The sequence below is a fragment of the Haliotis asinina genome, chromosome 15 (genome assembly GCF_037392515.1).
Source record: "Haliotis asinina isolate JCU_RB_2024 chromosome 15, JCU_Hal_asi_v2, whole genome shotgun sequence".
NCBI lineage: Eukaryota > Metazoa > Mollusca > Gastropoda > Lepetellida > Haliotidae > Haliotis > Haliotis asinina.
Genome location: NC_090294.1, coordinates 6,368,579 through 6,388,032, shown reverse-complemented (window position 1 = coordinate 6,388,032; position 19,454 = coordinate 6,368,579). Strand labels below are relative to the sequence as shown.

At 41.1% G+C, this 19,454-nt stretch overlaps 1 protein-coding gene across 1 annotated transcript in view; it reads left to right on the top strand.

Annotated features, from left to right (window-relative positions):
* The first annotated feature begins 1,736 nt into the window (after positions 1 to 1,736).
* The window catches only part of LOC137265560 (solute carrier family 23 member 2-like), a 32,809-nt gene continuing 15,091 nt past the window's right edge, over positions 1,737 to 19,454 (top strand). Inside the window, exons 1-4 of the mRNA XM_067800980.1 lie at positions 1,737 to 1,920; positions 11,665 to 11,822; positions 12,524 to 12,603; positions 14,136 to 14,209. Of these exons, the coding sequence (XP_067657081.1) occupies positions 1,813 to 1,920; positions 11,665 to 11,822; positions 12,524 to 12,603; positions 14,136 to 14,209 (420 nt within the window). The 5' untranslated portion in view covers positions 1,737 to 1,812. The remainder of the gene's footprint in view (positions 1,921 to 11,664; positions 11,823 to 12,523; positions 12,604 to 14,135; positions 14,210 to 19,454) is intronic.

Below are 19,454 nucleotides of genomic sequence, written 5' to 3'. Positions count from 1 at the left end.
TCATAAGGGTATAAAACAGGTTACACATGCACTTTGAGAAAATCACCACAGATATGTTACAACTATCAGCAGTTGAACGTGAGAGTGTTGTCCACATTTGGTCGGCCCAAGCCAACGTTGCAAGAACCTTTGTCTGCACCCGTATACCTGTCTCCAACTTCACACGTAGACGGGCCAGACACAGGACAGGACAGGCCAGGCCGTGGATTGGGAGACCGCAAGTAAAGACACCAGCTGAAGACCGGCATTTGAGGGCGTTACACCCGAGAAACCGTTTCCTGACGGGAACGTCATCAGCGGCGAAATTTCTTGATCACTGTGCCTACGGACTCTTCAAGGGACAGGTGAAAGTCCTGAACACAGACGTCACAGATTGCGTTGGGCCCGTGTCATTGGAAGCAACGACTTCTAGACAGACGCGTGCAGAAACGCTCTAACCCATCACAGAAAAGACAGCAACTTGCACAAGTTCTCCGGAACTAATGGCGTCGAATACCAAGCGACCTTGTCCGACGTCTTCTGCTTTGTGCCTGCACTGATTCAATTGATGGACATACAGGATAATAAAGCGATGTTAACACCACTGTATTGCTTGTGTGCCTGGGTACTGTGACCCAATGATAATGATCGCTGAAAACTTTGTATACTTTCTTTTGAAGGTGAGTTTAGTTATCAACTACTCTTATATGACGAGTGCGACGTTTCGGTACAGAATCACGAAAAGATGTCAAGCAAGAATACGTCACACTCCCGATTTATATGAAGTTGTTATCCATAAGTTATGTGTGTTTTCTCCTTCCAAATTTCTGAGGGCCACTCAAAGAGGTTAGTTCTCAGTTGCGGGCATCTGAGCTAATAATCCACAGAAGAGTGTGTATTCTAAAGCCTATAGCTTCCCTCAGTTTAACAGATTTCAGTTGTGATTGTGAGTCCAAATCCCTGTTTGAATGAGTTAATACGACCCTAACACTGTTTGCTGCAATTGCTTCACAGGCTTATAATACAGATGTCATAGCAACTGGTTAACATTTCGGGACACACCCGATGCTCATAATGTACACCACTGCATTGTCATGTCTGTACTCGATTAGGTGCAGACCACCGTCATATTCCTTGAAAATTACGGAGTGAAACTTTACAAGCCAACAAATGCACATATTCATGGTTGGAGAGGTGGGTGGGTAGGATTGCATGTGCTGCCTCTATCAAAAAGCCAATATTGTTTTGCAGCCATATTCATACCACAGGAAAACTTAAATGGATAAGTGGGAACTTCGCCGTTAATCGCGATTCTCAAAAGTACAAAACAAACTTAGTCAATAGACTGACAAAGAAATGTTGCAAATATGGGTGGTTCTGCGGGTGTAAAAAGCGGCGCACATAGTCATGCATTGGTATCCCGGGTGCAGGGTAGCTCTGCGGGATAATTCCATTTGGCTTTACAACCCTCACAAGGTCTTGTGCATGGGAACTTACCGCTGTGGGTAAGGCATAAGCAGTGAATTGAGCAGTCGTTAATGACATCAACAGAAACTGAATGGGAGAACTGCTCTGTCCTATAAATGATTTAATTTACATGTCAGTGGGTTGTTACCAACAAATGTATTTGTATCTATACTTGTTAATGGGGGTAGGCTTTAAATGAGTCGTTGCATACTGTCAGTTGACTGCTTGGTGATATCCAACGCAGGTTGGCAGTTGCATTACAACTTTTTTAGTAGCACCCAATACTCTGGAGCAATATCTGCGTGACAGCGAGGACATGCACAGTGGCGTTCAGTAACGTACCGAATCTGCTCGCTACCGGTCACTATGGCTGACAACAACGAAGATGAGGCTGGTCGCCGAGGAAGGAACAGGATACAATATTCTGTGGACGAGGCTCCGTTTCCTCTAATTTGGCCAGCACTCGGGCTCCAGGTGAGGCCTGCTTAACACTTACGAGGGGCGTTCAAAAAGTTTTGCGAGCTAGGCATTAGTGTTTATATTTACAGTGTCAGCTCTTAGCAGGTGTTACCTTAGTCAAAACATAATGTTGACACATGTCATAACAATTCCTAGACACAACAATAATTTAGATTTAAATGCTCCATTTACTGAGGGGTCACGGATTCCCTCAAACATGAGCGACGCGCTGTAGTAACGTTCCTTACAAGGAAAGGATGCAAAGCTACAGAAATACATAATCGCATGTGTAATGTGATGGGTGAGGATGCTCCTAACTTTTCCACAGTTTGTCACTGGTCTCTTCAGTTTCGGCGGGACAGGAAGTCAATAGACGATGAACCACGGTGAGGCATGCCCTCAGAGGTCACCCAACCGGTGACTATCGCCGCTATAGAAATAAGAATTTGAGCAGACCGGCGAGTGAAGTGTCAGAACTATCTTTGGAATTCCAGATATCGCTAGGGTGCGCTGAAAAGATGATTCATGATCATCTTGGAATGTCCAAAGTGTCTGCAAGATGGGTACCCACAAACCCCAGCGCTCAAGATAGCCACCAAAGAACTGCAAGTTGTACGGAGCTCCTGGATCTCCATAATGAAGCCAGATTTCTTTCTCGTCTGGTGACAGGTGACGAAACATGGATCCACCACTGGGACCCTGAAACTAAACTGGAATCCATGCAGTGGAAGCACCACCTCCACAGAAGTTTCGTACTCATCCATCGGAGGGCAAGGCTATGGTGACTATCGTTTGGGATGCCAAAGGCATATTATTAATTGATTACTTGCCACACAAAACTACAATGTATGGTCAATATTATGCCAACTTAATGCAAGCACTGCGAAAATCAATTCAACAGAAACGTCGTGGAATGTTGTCACGTGGTGTTGTCACGTGGTGTTGTCACGTGGTGTACTGCTTTTGCACGACAATACCAGTGTTGCACAGGTTGCAATACGTGAATGTGGATTCGAACAGTTAAGTCGCCAAGCCTACAGTCCAGACCTGGGTCCCAGCGACCTCCTCCTGTTCAGGAACCTGAAATCTGCCCTACACGGAAGGCACCTCCGGGATGACGATGTCAGAGCTGCCACAGGGGCTTGGTTAGTGGGGCAAAATGAAGACTTACAAAAGTGGTATCAACAGAAAAATGGAATAATTGTATTGAGATGAAGCGATGCTATACTGAAGAATAAAAGTAAAAAATTGGTCATGTAAGTCTGTTTCATATCGAAGTTGCAAAACTTATTGACCCCCCCCCCTTCGTAAGTGGCGTGCTTGACAATATGATGGCCAGATGTAACGATCTTGTACAGTAACTCATTTGTTCACATTTTTTGTGTATATTTAATATTCAACGTTTTAGATAATCGAATTACTGGGATTATCTCATTCCAAATAGACATCTTTTGACTGAAACCTATTGCAACGTCGCTGAGAGGCACGTAGCAGGTGGAGAACTGAGTAAGGATAAGATGAAAACTATTACATTGACAAACAGCTTATATTTTACAATGAGGGCAACGTTTGGGTGCATTCTACAGTGCAGAGTGTGTGCAATAGAGCAGAAGGGTTCCCGATGTAATACAGCAGTAGTGTTGGGATTCTGCATCCTGAGCAAGGTCATAATGTATTAATAGCATGTAAGCTGATAATGCAACAGGGTACGTAAGTTTCAAGGTCGCCAAGACCTACATAGTTATACAAGTCATGTTGACATTTTTAGGCCTACACAACAGGTAGACAGAAACACGCATGTGTAACCTGACATGCATTTTGTAAATGTTTGTCTACACCAGTCGAAACAATGGAGAAAAATCTTTGTTAGTAAACAGTTCACACCTTTGTCCGCAATGCATAGCTTTCAGTTAAATGTATCTGGTGTCATTGAGTATTGAGAGGCCCTACAACTATACACTTGCTCACTCATCTATGCTGCCGTCTTTAATAGCATGCGTTCAGTCACATAGAGAATAAGCAGGTACTCACTAAGCTAACTGGTAGGAGACAAACACTTGACATGCCGTGGTAGGATCAAGTCAGGCTTATGTTTGAGTTAGTATTTTTTGTATGCACATTGAAAGCGTCAATAATATGCATTCAAAGGTCTGACAAGAGACATTATCTAAATGAAACTCATGAATCTTATTTTATTAAGGTTATGCACATGATATGCCCAGTAAATTGGAGCCAGGCATGTTTTACAATTCCTGTAAATATTTCGGTTTTTACCGTTCGATAACGGTAACAGTTATGAAAGGCATTTTGAAAAGTCTATGGTATGTTGGTAGTGAAATATACTGAATATATGATATGCCATTGGATATGTTGAACATTCAACTTAGTACCTTGAAAATTCAACATAGTATCTTGAAAGTTCAAGATAATTAGTATTTAAGTGAAATGTTCTATGTTCACCGTATCCATTTCAATCTTTCCTTTACATGAACTATAGCGAACTACCGATGACAATGGACCAAGCAGCGATAGTATCATCTGCATGTAATTTTCTTTGGGATCATCTAACGCCGAGATTTTATGCTTTCTTGGCATGACGATAAGTATCATGGCATGACGATGAGTATAAGGACATTGAAAAGGGTTTTGTCCAAATGCAAACGTCACACTAGAAAAGGCCATTCTGATATCATGGAAGTGGCTTTGTTCATTTTGCAACAGTGTGACACATCCGGAAATTGTAATGGTTACAGGTGGATGCATCGTAAATGTCAGGGGAACGGACTAATAGTTTCTAAGGAAACCATTTTGATACTTATGAACCTAACTGACGTAGATGGAGTAAGGAATCGCAAGAAACGCCGCCTTGCGCTCCGCCTTTATATTTCAGCTTGGCAAAATGCACTTGGCACGTGGACGGATATGTTCATTGTCATCGGCAAGTTCTGCACAGATCCGACTTTGATTGATATGCAGCAGAGAGGGTTCGAGTGAACCTGGCAAAGTCAGGTCGGTAATGCTCAGTTCAGGACCCTCGCCCCCTCTACACGCAGCCCAGACAGTGAATGGGACTTCTCCCAGGAAACACTGCCTAGTAGAACCCACCAAATACTTTTCAGAGAATAGGGTGGCTCCCCAACACTGCAGTCTTGTGCATTACCCAGATTGGCTGTGCTCCCGGTGGAGAACCCGGGCACTCTCCTGATCTGCGCCAAGAGATCAGGCGGTACCAAACCAAGGGCTCCGAGAGCAATTGGGAACCAGACGACAGTGTTCTTGGGCTGCAAACGAGACATTTCAACGGCGAGGTCCGCATATTTATCATGCTTCTCCTGAATCTTGCCAATCACATTGCTGTCAAAAGGGACAGAAAATTCAATGACATAAATAATTTCATTGACTTTATCAAAATGGGCAAGATCAGGTTTGTTGGCTGGAATTCGTCTCTGTCTCTGTATAGTTTGAAATCACCCTTTTCCAGGACGCCCTGGGCATGTTCAGGGTCGTACCATTGATGGACCTCGGGGTCAAAGCCATAGGCATGGCGGAGACGATAATAAAAGCGGCAAGCCATGCCATCATGTCTTTTAAGATTTGATGTTTATGCCAAAGAAGGGGATCCACTGACAAGGTGTTGGACAGTCTCTGTGAATTCATTGCATAATCGACATTTCATGTTAACATTTTGATTAAGAATCACATTCTGGCGATTGCGAGTGGGAAGTGACTGATCCTGAGCAGCAAACAGGAAGCCCCAGTTTCACATTTGAGACCAGCCGACTTCATCCAGGCGAAGGAATTGGTTGGATTGCTGTTCTGTTCCACACTGTGCATGTACACAGTGGCTTCTCAGACCGCTTCTTCACAAATGACCGACTGTGGGCAGACTTGGTAAAGGACTTCACCTGGTTTACTCCCATCGCCGTACCGTCCAGCAGTACATCACCATCAACAAAATCAACCTCACATTTCAGATTGTGTCCAACAAACTTGGCACGCTTAAAGTAGCTGTGGAATTCGTTGCTTTCATTGTGAGTCTTGACATGAATTGGTATATATAAACGATTAAGAGAGGAACGAGGGTGGTGTGCGCTGTTATCAGACATGATCCTCCTGGTCAGGCGCTCAAGACTCCGGATGTCTTGTTTTGTCCAATCAACTACTCCAAAGGAACAGGAGATGACTCACACAGCGAAAGTATTGGTGGCTTTGACCTTGTTTCGAGCATTTAGCTCTGAGCTCCAGATTTTCTTTTAACGGGATTTATACTCGGCCCGAAGTTTATCTTGAATCTGGTCATTCTGGAGCTTGCATTCCAAGATCGGTTTAGGCCTTATCTTCCACAAGATGCTCAATAACTCCTCCTCCTTGTAACCTGACGATCCATTATAACTTACCTTACCACGTTTCAAATGAACAGTATTAGATTTGTCGAGTCCAAATGTCATACCAATATCATTAGAAAAGGACTCGACAAGGAGAATCTGTTCTTTCAAATTGGCATCTCCTTTGGCAAGGAGTTCGATGTCATCCGTGTAGACGAGATGAGTAAGAGGTGTTGGGGATTTGTGCTGAGGAGGTCCGGGGTGGTAGCCCTATTGAGCAGAAAACACTAAGGATTCAAAGACAGGCAAAAAAGCAAAGGACTAAAGGAGTCCCACTGAAATATTCCCCTTCTGATTGGAATAGATTCCGAAGTCTGCACCAGCCCTTGCGAGTACATTTCATGTTGAATCGACCAGCAACTCATTAACACTTGAGTAAATCAAGTAGTCCCTCAGGGAGGTCAATACACCAGAGATACTTCAGAATCCATTCGTGAGGGACAGAGTCCTATGCTTTTTTGTAGTCAGTCCATCAAATGGAGAGGTCGCGGTGATCATTTTCTGTACAAGACTTTGATCCTTGCACCCCATTCTCACCCAACTCTACTCTCTGTAAATTTTGCTATTGGAATAGCAGTAAGATGACACGGAGTTTGTCAAACACACTGTGAATAATTTGTATTGAGTATTCAAACATGTGACAGAATTTTTTGGGACCAGTCAAGTCTCTTTTTTGGGAAGGAGTATTGCGCGACCTTTGCAGAACCATGGAGGAACATAACCTGTGTTCACAAGTGAGTTAAAACAGTGGAGTAATGGTGTTTAAACACAAGGGAACCGTTTCCAGTACCGGTTTCGAATGCCATCAGGCCCTGGAGGTGTATTAGATTTGGACTTTTTAGTGACACGTTTCAGGCAGGCAATCCTGTGAGATGTAACAGACAAACGACCTAGTTACTTTCTCATGCATTGCATGGCCATAATCACTGACTCACAGTGAATCCAAGTTACAGTCCCCGGGTACAGACCACAACTGTTTCCAGAACCTTTCATTATCATCCATGGGAAGTCGTTTATCATGATCACCTTCACCGCTTGTTTTCAGTTGCTGGTAGAATTGGTTTTTATTGTTTCTAAAGAGTTTACTTTTATGAATTTATTTTTCTTTTCCCATTTGTTCTTCATTTCACTCCAAGCTTGTATTTTTGCCTTAAGAGAATCGACAGTTTAGAGAAGTACCTTTTCTTTTGTTGTCTCGTACTGTAATTTTAATTTTCTCCAAATTGCCTTTGGTCGTTTTGACAAGGGATTCCCTGACGATCTTAATTTCAGGCACAGTTCTATCCAGGAAATATATTTTCTAGTTTCTCTTAATTTTACTTGAAACCGGTTTTTCTTTGGTTTATTGTTCTTATTAGTAGAAGACGTTTCTTCGGAAACGGTGTGAAGTTCCGTCAAGCTTCGAGCGGCAGAAATTAAATTCATGTAATTAACAGTCCACAAAAAGTTTCATAGAAATAATGTCATTCAATAAATCAATTTCGTTTGGAGGGAAAGTCTGACTGGTTTGTTTGATTGGAACCGTTATAATCATACCATGATACTGTGCAAGAAAGCATAGAATCTCGTCGTTAGATAATCCCAAGGAATAATGCATGAAGATGATACTATCTCTGCTTTGGTGCATTGTCGTCGGCAAATTCGGCACGGTTCATGTAAAGGAAAGATTGAAATGCATCCGATGAATGTAGAACATTTCACTTAAATACTAACTATCTTGAACTTTCAAGATACTATGTTGAATTTTCAAGGTACTAAGTTGAATTTCCAATATTCGTACTTGATTATTCAATAAAGGTAGATTGAATTTTCAAGATACTAAAGTGAATTTTCAAGATACTAAAGTGCATTTTCAAGATGGGGTGTTGAATTTTCAAGATGGGGTGTTGAATTTTCAAGATACTACGTTGAATCTTCAAAATGCCGAGTTGAAGATTCAAGATATTTACTTGAATATTCAACAAAGTTAAGTTGAATTTTCAAGATAGGATGTTGAATTTTCAAGATATGAAGTTGAACTTTCAAGATAGGATGTTAAATTTTCAAAATAGGATTTTGAATTTGCAAAATACTATATTGAATTTTCAAGATAGCAAGTTGAATTTTCAACATGCTAAGTTGAACTTTCAAGATACAAGATGCCGAAAAATAGGGGACCATGGCCCTAATAGGCTTCCGTACCGTAAGATAACGATAGTGCACACAGGCCACACTTTTTAACATCATGTGATATTAATATGCACTGCTTCATGTGATCGGAATCCGTGTCAACACTGGTGACTCGTGATGGGAAAATGTGCTTCAATAGCCAATTCGTATAGGAGTCAGGGTTATTATCTTGGTAAAACACTGCGGCACCGCAATCATGGGCGATATCAACGCTGAGGAAATAGCTGGTCGAAGGGGGAAGAACCGGATACAATATTCCCTGGATGAATCTCCATTTCCGCTTCTATGGCCAGTATTCGGACTTCAGGTATAACCCCCTGTCCACGGGAGAGCAATGTGCTGGACAATATGTGTGGTGAGCAGTGTGAGAGACACCAGTTTGTGAAGGCCCGCAATCAGTACTTATCATTTTACATGAAGGTTAGACGTATCACGTATATGGTAACTGAAGTCCTTTAGGGAACAAAATATGTGTTTTCTTGTGTTTCTATTGAACATAGATGTGTTATATCAGGTATATCAGGTACATACTAACTTAACCCCTTTAGAGGACTCATTGATTGTTGTGATCTTTTTGGAGACACAAACGCAATAAGAGATTAAAGCATAGGACAGAGGGAAATCGCTACGGTCATTGTGACCTGCTGTTATGAAACTGGTGAGCATAGTAGTTTGTTAAAGGTGAAGTGCTACATTAGTTTATGGTTGTGCTCTTTACATGTGCTCTTGATACGAAAATACATGGGTGGCATGACAAGAGAAATATTAAATAATGTTAGTGATGGTGTTAGTTTGTTACATTTTACTAAGGGGGTTCCTTTGTGTTCAGTAGAAACGATTCTGCGTGTCAGACTGTACCAGTAAATATCATGTATATCTGCATGAGGTGGTATAAGGTTGTATGAATATGTCATAGAAAGCATGTTCAAAACGTGTGTGCACACTAAGGGCATCGTGACCAATGACTGCGAGTGTAAGTTGTCAGACTCAAAAAATATTTAGAGGACATTTAGAAGTACACTGCATAAGAAAACAGGGATTTGTGGATATCGCCTTCTTTATTGTGAATACCACAATACATGATTGCTATTTCACCAGGTTATGATGAAAATAGAAAAGGTGACAGCTATAAATCCTGCGTTTTTACACCTCATTAAATATCAATTCACGACCGTTTGAACCATGGATAAAAGAGTCATGACACATCTGAATAGTGACGTTGGTCACCGCCATGTAGGCTGTCTCAATCCACTGGTGTGCATCATCTCGCTGAGCACAATCTCGCAGGTGGGCATCATCTCACTGGGCACTAACTCGCAGGTGGGCATCATCTCGCTGGGCACTATCTCGCAGGTGGGCATCATCTCGCTGGGCACTATCTTGCAGGTGGGCATCATCTCACTGGGCACTAACTCGCAGGTGCGCATCATCTCGCTGGGCACTATCTCACAGGTGGGCATCATCTCGCTGGGCACTATCTCGCAGGTGGGCATCATCTCGCTGGACACTAACTCGCACGTGGGCATCATCTCGCTGGGCACTAACTCGCAGGTGGGCATCATCTCGCTGGGCACTAACTCGCAGGTGGGCATCATCTCGCTGGACACTAACTCGCAGGTGGGCATCATCTCGCTGGACACTAACTCGCAGGTGGGCATCATCTCGCTGGGCACTAACTCGCAGGTGGGCATCATCTCACTGGGCACTAATTCGCAGGTGTACATTGTCTCGCTGGGCTGAATCTCGCTGGTGGGCATCATCTCACTGAGCACAATCTCGCTGGTGGGCATCGTCTCGCTGGGCCCTATCTCGCTGGTGTGCATCATCTCGCTGGGCATCTGGCTGGTGTACATCATCTCGCTGGGCACAATCTCGCTGGTGGGCATCATCTCGCTGGACACTAACTCGCAGGTGGGCATCATCTCACTGGGCACTAATTCGCAGGTGTACATCGTCTCGCTGGGCTGAATCTCGCTGGTGGGCATCATCTCACTGAGCACAATCTCGCTGGTGGGCATCGTCTCGCTGGGCCCTATCTCGCTGGTGTGCATCATCTCGCTGGGCATCTGGCTGGTGTACATCATCTCGCTGGGCACAATCTCGCTGGTGTACATCGTCTCGCTGGGCTTAATCTCGTTGGTGGGCATCATCTCGCTGGTGGGCATCATCTCGCTGAGCACAATCTCGCTGGTGGGCATCATCTCACTGGGCCCTATCTCGCTGGTGGGCATCATCTCGCTGAGCAGAATCTCGCAGGTGGGCATCATCTCGCTGGGCACTATCTCGCAGGTGGTTATCATCTCGCTGGGCACTAACTCGCAGGTGGGCATCATCTCGCTGGGCACTATCTCGCTGGTGTGGATCATCTCGCTGGGCACAATCTCGCTGGTGTACATCGTCTCGCTGGGCTGAATCTCGCTGGTGGGCATCATCTCACTGAGCACAATCTCGCTGGTGGGCATCGTCTCGCTGGGCCCTATCTCGCTGGTGTGCATCATCTCGCTGGGCATCTGGCTGGTGTACATCATCTCGCTGGGCACAATCTCGCTGGTGTACATCGTCTCGCTGGGCTTAATCTCGTTGGTGGGCATCATCTCGCTGGTGGGCATCATCTCACTGAGCACAATCTCGCTGGTGGGCATCATCTCACTGGGCCCTATCTCGCTGGTGGGCATCATCTCGCTGAGCAGAATCTCGCTGGTGGGCATCATCTCGCTGGGCACAATCTCGCTGGTGTGCATCATCTCGCTGAGCACAATCTCGCTGGTGGGCATCATCTCGCTGGGCACAAATTCGCTGGTGTGCATCGCACACACACACAAACAAAAAAACAAAAAACAAAAACAAAACAAAAACAAAAAGACAACAATAAAATTAATTAAACAACAAAAAACAAACACACAAAAAACAAACTTCAACCACTGTTGACAATCCATTGCATTTTCAAGAGGGATGAACTTGAATAGAGCCTAGTAAATTTGTTAAGCATCACTCGGAGTTTTTGCTGTTTCCAGGCCATCAACGGATGGTTCTTTAAAATCTCTCGCATTAATTGGCATAGTCACATATCCTGACCATGTCCTCATTACAACAGGTTGTGAATTTAGGGTAATTGATGAAAGTGGTCTGTTCGGGAGCTTATGGTATGCTAAATACTACAAACAAGAAGAAAAGATTTATTTGATTTAAGATTGGATTATTTCAGCAATCCCTGCTCTGTGTTGCTGGTATCATCTCTGCCCCTATCTTCATCGCCACCCAGCTCGGTGTCAGCGACCAGCCAGAAATCCGCAGTCAACTTCTGAGCATCGGACTGTTTACATGTGGAGTAGCCACAATACTACAGAACCTAATTGGATGCAGGCGAGTGTAATATACTTGAACCCACTCACCACTTTGTTGTGTGAAAACCACAGATAACAACTGAATATTTCGGATATCTTTGTGCAAGTATGAGCATAAAGGTGTTTATAAATTTGTTTTCCTTTACCATATAGACGAATTTAACTATCGAGTGCATATTTTCTAAGCTGTAGATATGCTAATTTATTGTTCTTGTAAACAGTATTTGAATCGTTGTCCATATGCATGACGGTCCGGAACTTATCGTGTCTAGGCGTGTGAGTGAGTGAGTTAAAAGTTAATGTCACCTCGGCAATATGTCAACCATATAGTGACGAGAAATGCTGTACATACACAATAAATATATGTAGTTGTGTCTGGACGAGACAATAAAACCACTGACATTATAAGCAATGATCTATGCGATTGGGATTAATTATTTAACTCTGACCACCCGATCCCGTTAGCCGTATGGGTTGCCAAGGATCACTTCTAACCCGAGTCGTCACGGGTGGAAAGTTTGTATTTCACAGTACCTTACTGTATGAACTTCAGTGTTGTAACTCACTGAGTGTAATGAAGAAAACGAAACCAATATAATAAAAGTTCTGTATTTTGCGTGTATATGAATTCATCAATATCGAGTAAAGTATAAAGTGCTGATGTGAATATAACATTGCCCTATTATTAACCAGAGTACACTTCTACATTTCATATTTCAGACTCCCTATCATTCAAGGGGCAAATGTTTCCTTTATAGCGCCGATGGCTGCTATTTTCAGTCTGGCAAAATGGAGTGATGGTAGGTTAGATTCCGAGTCACATATACGGTTAGACATTTAGGCAAGACAAATGCACCAATCGTGCAGCCATTCTGATACCATGAGCCAGACCTTGAGTTGACTACAGTCACTATGGTTTTCATATAGCCTAAGGTATGCAGTTTATGAGATCACGTAATGGACACCTCCCATGCTCAGCTAAATGCGTTTTGGGCGTCCATTTTTAAAGATAGACGCCATTTTCATGAATCCAAGCATCTTTCTACAAAAACTATGCTACAGCTAAAACTATAAGCATTAGAGTGAAATACGCTCAGTATTCCATTGCACACACTTTAACATGTAATTTGTGATGGTTCAGCATGATTATATTTAAACATTGGGAAAAATATATGAATAAAATACAATTTTCTTCTAAATATGCGGATATTAACTTTTTTTGTGGAAAATAATGATCACTGAGAGGATACTTGAAACAATTTAGAAAGCCAATGTCTCTAGATGTATAACTGTTTCCATTTAATATTACAGTGTAAATTAAAACAGCCTTTTAATCAGGTTTATAACACAGGTCCTATCTTTCAGTTCAAGTTTCTGAGGCATGGAATATATTTCTGTGCACTACATGCGAATGTTATAGTTAGAGTAACATTATCAGGATTCTGTCTTAAAGTTTAAATGTTCATGTCTTTCATTAACTGTGCTTCCGTCCAAACACCTTCATCTAAGGTAGTTGGTTAATGGTAGTCATCATCTCTCAAGATACCCGTGAAAATCCTGGTTAGAACTGATCGTCATTAACACATGCTTGTCGTAGATAGCGACTAACGGGATTGGGTGGTGATGTTCGCTGACTTGATTGACACATGTCATCATTGTTTAGATAGAAGCTTATGGTGTTGATCATTGGTTGTCTGGACCAGGCTCGATTATTTCCATATAGCTGGAATATTGCTGTATGCAATGTAAGACGAACCTAGAATAAAGATCGAAACACACAATGCCAATCACTGGATTGTCGATGATTCACAAAAAGCCTACATGTAGCTGGGATTAGCTGACACTCAAACAGCTTACCAGTCGGAATCGTAAAATCAACTTCGCGTTTTGTTGACTTGTTATTTTTTATGTGTTCCTGGTTTACACACACACAGTAGCAACAAACACTCTGTTTCCTACAACAGCACATGGGAACGGGCAGTGCCACTGATGAGTGAGTGACTGAGCTTAGTTTTGCGCCGCACTCAGCAATATTCCAACTATATGGCTGTAAATAATCGAGTCTGGACCAGACAATCCAGTGATCAATATCATGAGCATCGATCCGCTTGATAGGGAACAGATGGCATGTGTCAACTAAGACAGTGAGCCTGACCATCCGATCCCTTTAGTCACCTCTTACGACAAGCACCAGTGGTAAGGAGTAGGGGATGTGACTATTGCAGTGGGTGATTACAAGCGTGATCTGCTTATTACAATGTTGATAATATAATAAAAATAATTTTATTGCATACCCGTACACTATAATATAATGGACTCTTTTTAATGCCAGAGTCTCTGCTGAAGGAGATTCCGGTTGTCAATGGAACAGCGACAGATGAACCCTGGAAAATGAGGATGAGAGAGGTAGGGTCCCACTATAAGATACTCATAGACATTCGCGACATATTAACGTAAGCTGTGTGTGAAGCTGTGTGTGACATATCGATGCCAAACACACTCTCTACTGATTCATGCAACAAAGAATTTTAACATATGTATAAACTAAGTTCATAACGAACTCTCGTATGAAACATCACGAATTGTTTGGTGTTGTCCGAATCACTTACTGTATATGTTGGACGAAATACGGATAACAAACAACGGTTATGAGGAATTTCGAACTGACCATTATAATTAACAGGGTCTCTCTCCTGGTCTCTTGCGGTATGTTTTAGTTGTAATGCGTATAACGAACTAAACTACTGGTGCCTTCGTTACAAGCGAAGTTTACCGTACACAACTATATATTTAGACAGTGATATATCCTATGTCAAGTTGACGGCGTAATCAAACGGTAGTTCTGTCCATTTCACCTCTTACACTAATGACGTTACATCTAGACATGTCCTGTTTGCTGATTCGCTGGAGACAATGACAAATTGTTTACAAGGTTTTTGGTAGACAATATGAAACCGGAGGGGGGTGGGGGGGGGGGAGAGAGAGAGAGAGAGAGAGAGATTTTCGGACCTTGATTGTTTTACACTGCATACCAAAACCGAGGAGAAGTGTTTTCTCTAGAACATATACCGTCAATGATGGATAATTACAATGTAGAGAATCATTTTAGGAAGCTACATAACAATAACTGAAGCACACGTAAAATCAATTTAATGACAGTAACTATAAATGGATAATTCAATCCCACTGGCTCCGTCGGCCCAGTGGCCGTGTAGTAGAGTGACTGCCTATAAATCCGAGGGTTCCAGTTCCAAATTTGCTAGAGAAAGCATTTGCAATTTGAGTTTAATCTTGAACGATATTTTTCATATGATTTCAAGCACTCATATATCATTTCAATGTTGTTGTTCACATAGAGCTAAGAGAAGATGATTGCAGAAAGTAAAACCTGGAAAGAGGTCTTACTAACGAAAAGTAAAGCCTGGGAAGAAGTCTTTCTAACGAAAACCAAAACCTGTCCCTGCAAAGCAAAAACCTCAAATGTGGTCATTCTGGGAAAGCAATTACTAAGACAGGATCTAATATGCAGTGAGAACACTTCAGGTTTATAAAACCTAACAGGGAAGCAAATCTGGTGTTATTTATCTGACTAGTTGTATAAATATATCTGGTCTACAAAGGTTCAAGAGTGGTCCAATGTTTGCAAAGGGCAGAAAGTCTATAGCTGCAGTTGCAGTAATATACAACAATAAGGTATGATATATCTGACTAGAGTTGTATAAGCAAAGGACAAGGTATGATAGAGGCCCTTATTGGCCCACATGTCTTGATTATCAAAATTTTACAACACGATAATTTTAGCATAAAAGGAGCTAAATTAATTGTTGAAGTTACCTCCAATTGCATTTTTATGTTTCTAGTGTTGTTAGTTTTCCTCTTTGAAGACCTCAAAGTTAACATATTTTACAATATCTTCTAGAAACCTACATTTTCTGATTTTCAGAGTGATAGAAAAGTGTGAGCAAAAGCGTGACCCATCCCAATTTTTTCACCACGTATGAAGCGAGTAAATTAGAATGTACACCTAAAAAATTGTGGTGGGTCACGCTTTTGCTCACATCAAAATCTTTAAACAAGTACATTTTTTTGGTTTATGAAATTGCCCCATACAACATCTCAAAAAATAAACATTGACATAAACTAACATCTTTAAAAACAATCCATCACATTTACACATCTGTGCCATGATACATTATATTTTGAATGGTTTTGTGCTTTAAAATACACATATCAAACATCGTTATTAAAATTTTCAATATCATATTAGGCACTCACAAGGCAGATTTATGAGAGGTAAACATTGGTGTTTGGTTGAGGTCTCTGCTAGAAAAGTAAGAAGATGTCTGAAGATTTTCAAAATATGATCAAGCAGTTCTGTAAAGGTGAAAATCTTTGTTATTATGTAAGAATGTGATCATAGTTTTTCTATCATCTGTGTATCAGACACCTTTGAGTCACCTGTCACTGTCAAAATAACACTGTCATTCAACAGGATTGCCATGTATACATATAAACATATGCATTTTCCAAGAACGTATGTACCTTGATGTTTCCAATGCCATATTAGATTTCATTTAACCAAAATGACTACACTTAACTGTATGAAAAGGATGTTTTAACTAGAATAAGAACATTGTATCATTGTCTAGCAGGTGATGAACACAAGCAGACGTCAAGTCATACATAGTTGTAAAGTGTCATATATAAGCTTAAATTCACACTGCAAGGCAAAGGAATATGTAGCCTAATGGTTGCAATAGTAGACTGTTGGTTTCTGTTGTTATCAGACATGCAGGTTCAAATCCATGTAACTTTTCTCTCTTTTTTTCAAAGTTTGTTTATCAAGCCTACATTGTTTAACTAAACTGTTTCACTTTAAATCCAAATATTGTAATTTTTTTCTTAAGTTTGGTAATCTATATATGTTGCAACACTGGTGAAACAAGCTTTAATTAACATCATGTAAATCTTTTCTTAAGACACTGACCATTCACCTTTTCAAGTCAGTCTAGTTGCCCAAATATTTTGTTCCTAATATTTTAAATTCATATTTTATACATTTTGATCTACTTTAGGTTTATACACTTTTGAATACTGCAGTTCTTGAGAGTGAATCAGATACTGAGATTGATGACTGTGTGAATGAAGAGTAATAATGTATGTTTTATATCTTTAAAGTGGATAAGTTGTGAATAATTACTCTGTGAAGTCTTTTGAATACTGACTTTAACATGTGCATGGTGTTAATATGAACCTGCACTGAGAAATTTCACACGAAATGGGCCCCATTGAGGTCAAGACCTGTGATTTTTAATGCAACATAGTTGGCTATTGTAATAACATATGATGATTGAGATGGTAACTGTATATTTGCTAAAACTGGTGGTAAATGCTGACTCCACTTACTTGTTAGAATGAAGCTGTGCCCAAAATGTAGCTTCACCCACACCTGGACCCTGTGATTCTTAGTGCAACATGATTGTTATCAAGCATAGATGTAAAATTGACCCATGGATTACATTTGCAAAGATTGCTGTGAATAATGACTGAGTTTTGGGGACACAATTGGCAAGTAATTGAATTAACAATGTTTTGCAACCCTAATTGGGCCCCTTGAAATTAAAACATTATTACTGACATTGACATGTTTTTCAGCATGACTACCTGTCGTAAAACTGCTGTAATATGCATGTAAATAAAATAACAGTTGTAAATAAGCCATCATGGCACAATGATATTTCAGACTTGTTGTTATTTTTCATGGGAACTGATAAAACCCATTTTGGGCCCCTCTGCAGAAAAATTACACCTCAGAACATGTGAAATATAGCATTTTTATGCAAAGCTAACTTGTCTCTAAACAAATAACATGTTTTCAGCCAGTTTTGTTAGTGGGCCAAAAACCACCCTTATCATGCCTTGTCCTTTGGTCCGCAAAGGTTCAAGAGTAGTCCAATGTTTGCAAAGAGGCAGAGAGTCTATAACTGCAGTTGCAGTAATATGCAACAATCAGGTGTAATATTTCTGATGAAGGATATGCAGGTGTGTTTAAACTAGAAACTGCAGGGTTGGTACATTGTTTGCACCGCGTGGTGACTGTGGCGGAAATCCAGTAGTGTACAAAATCCATATGTGTAATTCATCTGCTCAAACCTTAAATGTGAAGACCTGTTTTGAAAGGCATTATATTTGCTGCGCTTACCAGCAATAAACCGTTCGATGTCATAAACGTATATGAAGTTGTTTATGACCTTATCAATCAATAAGGTGTTGCCCTTTAGACTGATTAGAAAATATGCCTCTTGCTCTGTAGGTTTAAATGATTCAAGAATTTATATTGGACGGGATATTAAACAAAAAGAACTGCATAGTTTCCAAAGTTATACCCATATTAATGTGGGTATAAAAATAGTTCAGACTCACCCAAAACTCTTTTACATCTGCACATTGAAGGAAAACATGGCTTGAGTCTTCCCGCTAACAAAATTCAAGAATAATCACAGAGCTCTTTAAATACATATCCACCATATCACACAGTATTTTTTCTCTATAACTTTCTGTAAAGATGCCAAATTAAAAATATAGTGCACGATAACAAGCGGAGGTAATTGGTTTTATTAACGCATAAACAGTGATTTAGCAGTATCTATTTTCAAACCACCAAAGTATTTGCTCTTGACTTTAGATTTCGGAATGGGGAATTTATTGATTCTACATTTCTGTGTTATGTAGTTGTAGATAGATCCATTGCTGCGAAAACGAAAGTCACTCACAGCATTCACCTTTCCAGGAAGTTAATGACGCTCTTGCGATACCCGCGAATCTGCATTAAGTTAATGACGCGCAAATGACAACACGACGCCATAACATGTTCGAACAGCACGACTTCATGTTGCATTACTTAATGAACGTTAATGTTTCATTCTGGTCCTAATCTTGTAAGAGTTCCTCCCGTTCCGCCATCCAAAATAATAACTGCAAATAACATTTACTAAAATTCTAAACCAAACCTAACACAACAATTATTAAAGAACTCCCTAAAATACCTAAGAGCCAAAACTTTAATTACAAGATATACGGTCGAACCACGTTGCGTTACCTCTGTTACTCTGCGGTAGAAAGAAACGGGGGAACGGAAGGAACTCTTTCCGCTGATCTTAAACAAACATGCTCGTCGTAAGAGGCATGACCCAGGATCGTGTAGTCATGGGAGCTGTGTTGGTTGATATGCCATCTTATCTCATCAGCGTAGATCGATACAACACCTGAATGTGTGGCTCAGACTCGTTTAGTTCAAGTCGAAGATTGAAAAGTGCTAAACAAACAAACTAAACAGTTGTGGCCTTTGATCACATACGGAAGCATCTTGAAATGACACATTACGCATGCCTTCGAAATCTTTTGAGGCTTGACTTTTTAACCGTGTTTGTTTACCCTTTTGAATTTATACTGACAGTCGTAAACAATATGTCCTAAATGCCAACATTTCACGCTCTGAGTAAATATAGATCCGGGTGAGAATTGAGAATCAGCTACCCATGCTTTTCGTAAGAGATGACTAACGGGATCGGGTGGTCAGGCTCGCTGACTTGGTTGACACATGTCATTGGTGCCCAGTAACGCAGATCGATGCCAGTGCTGTTGATAATTG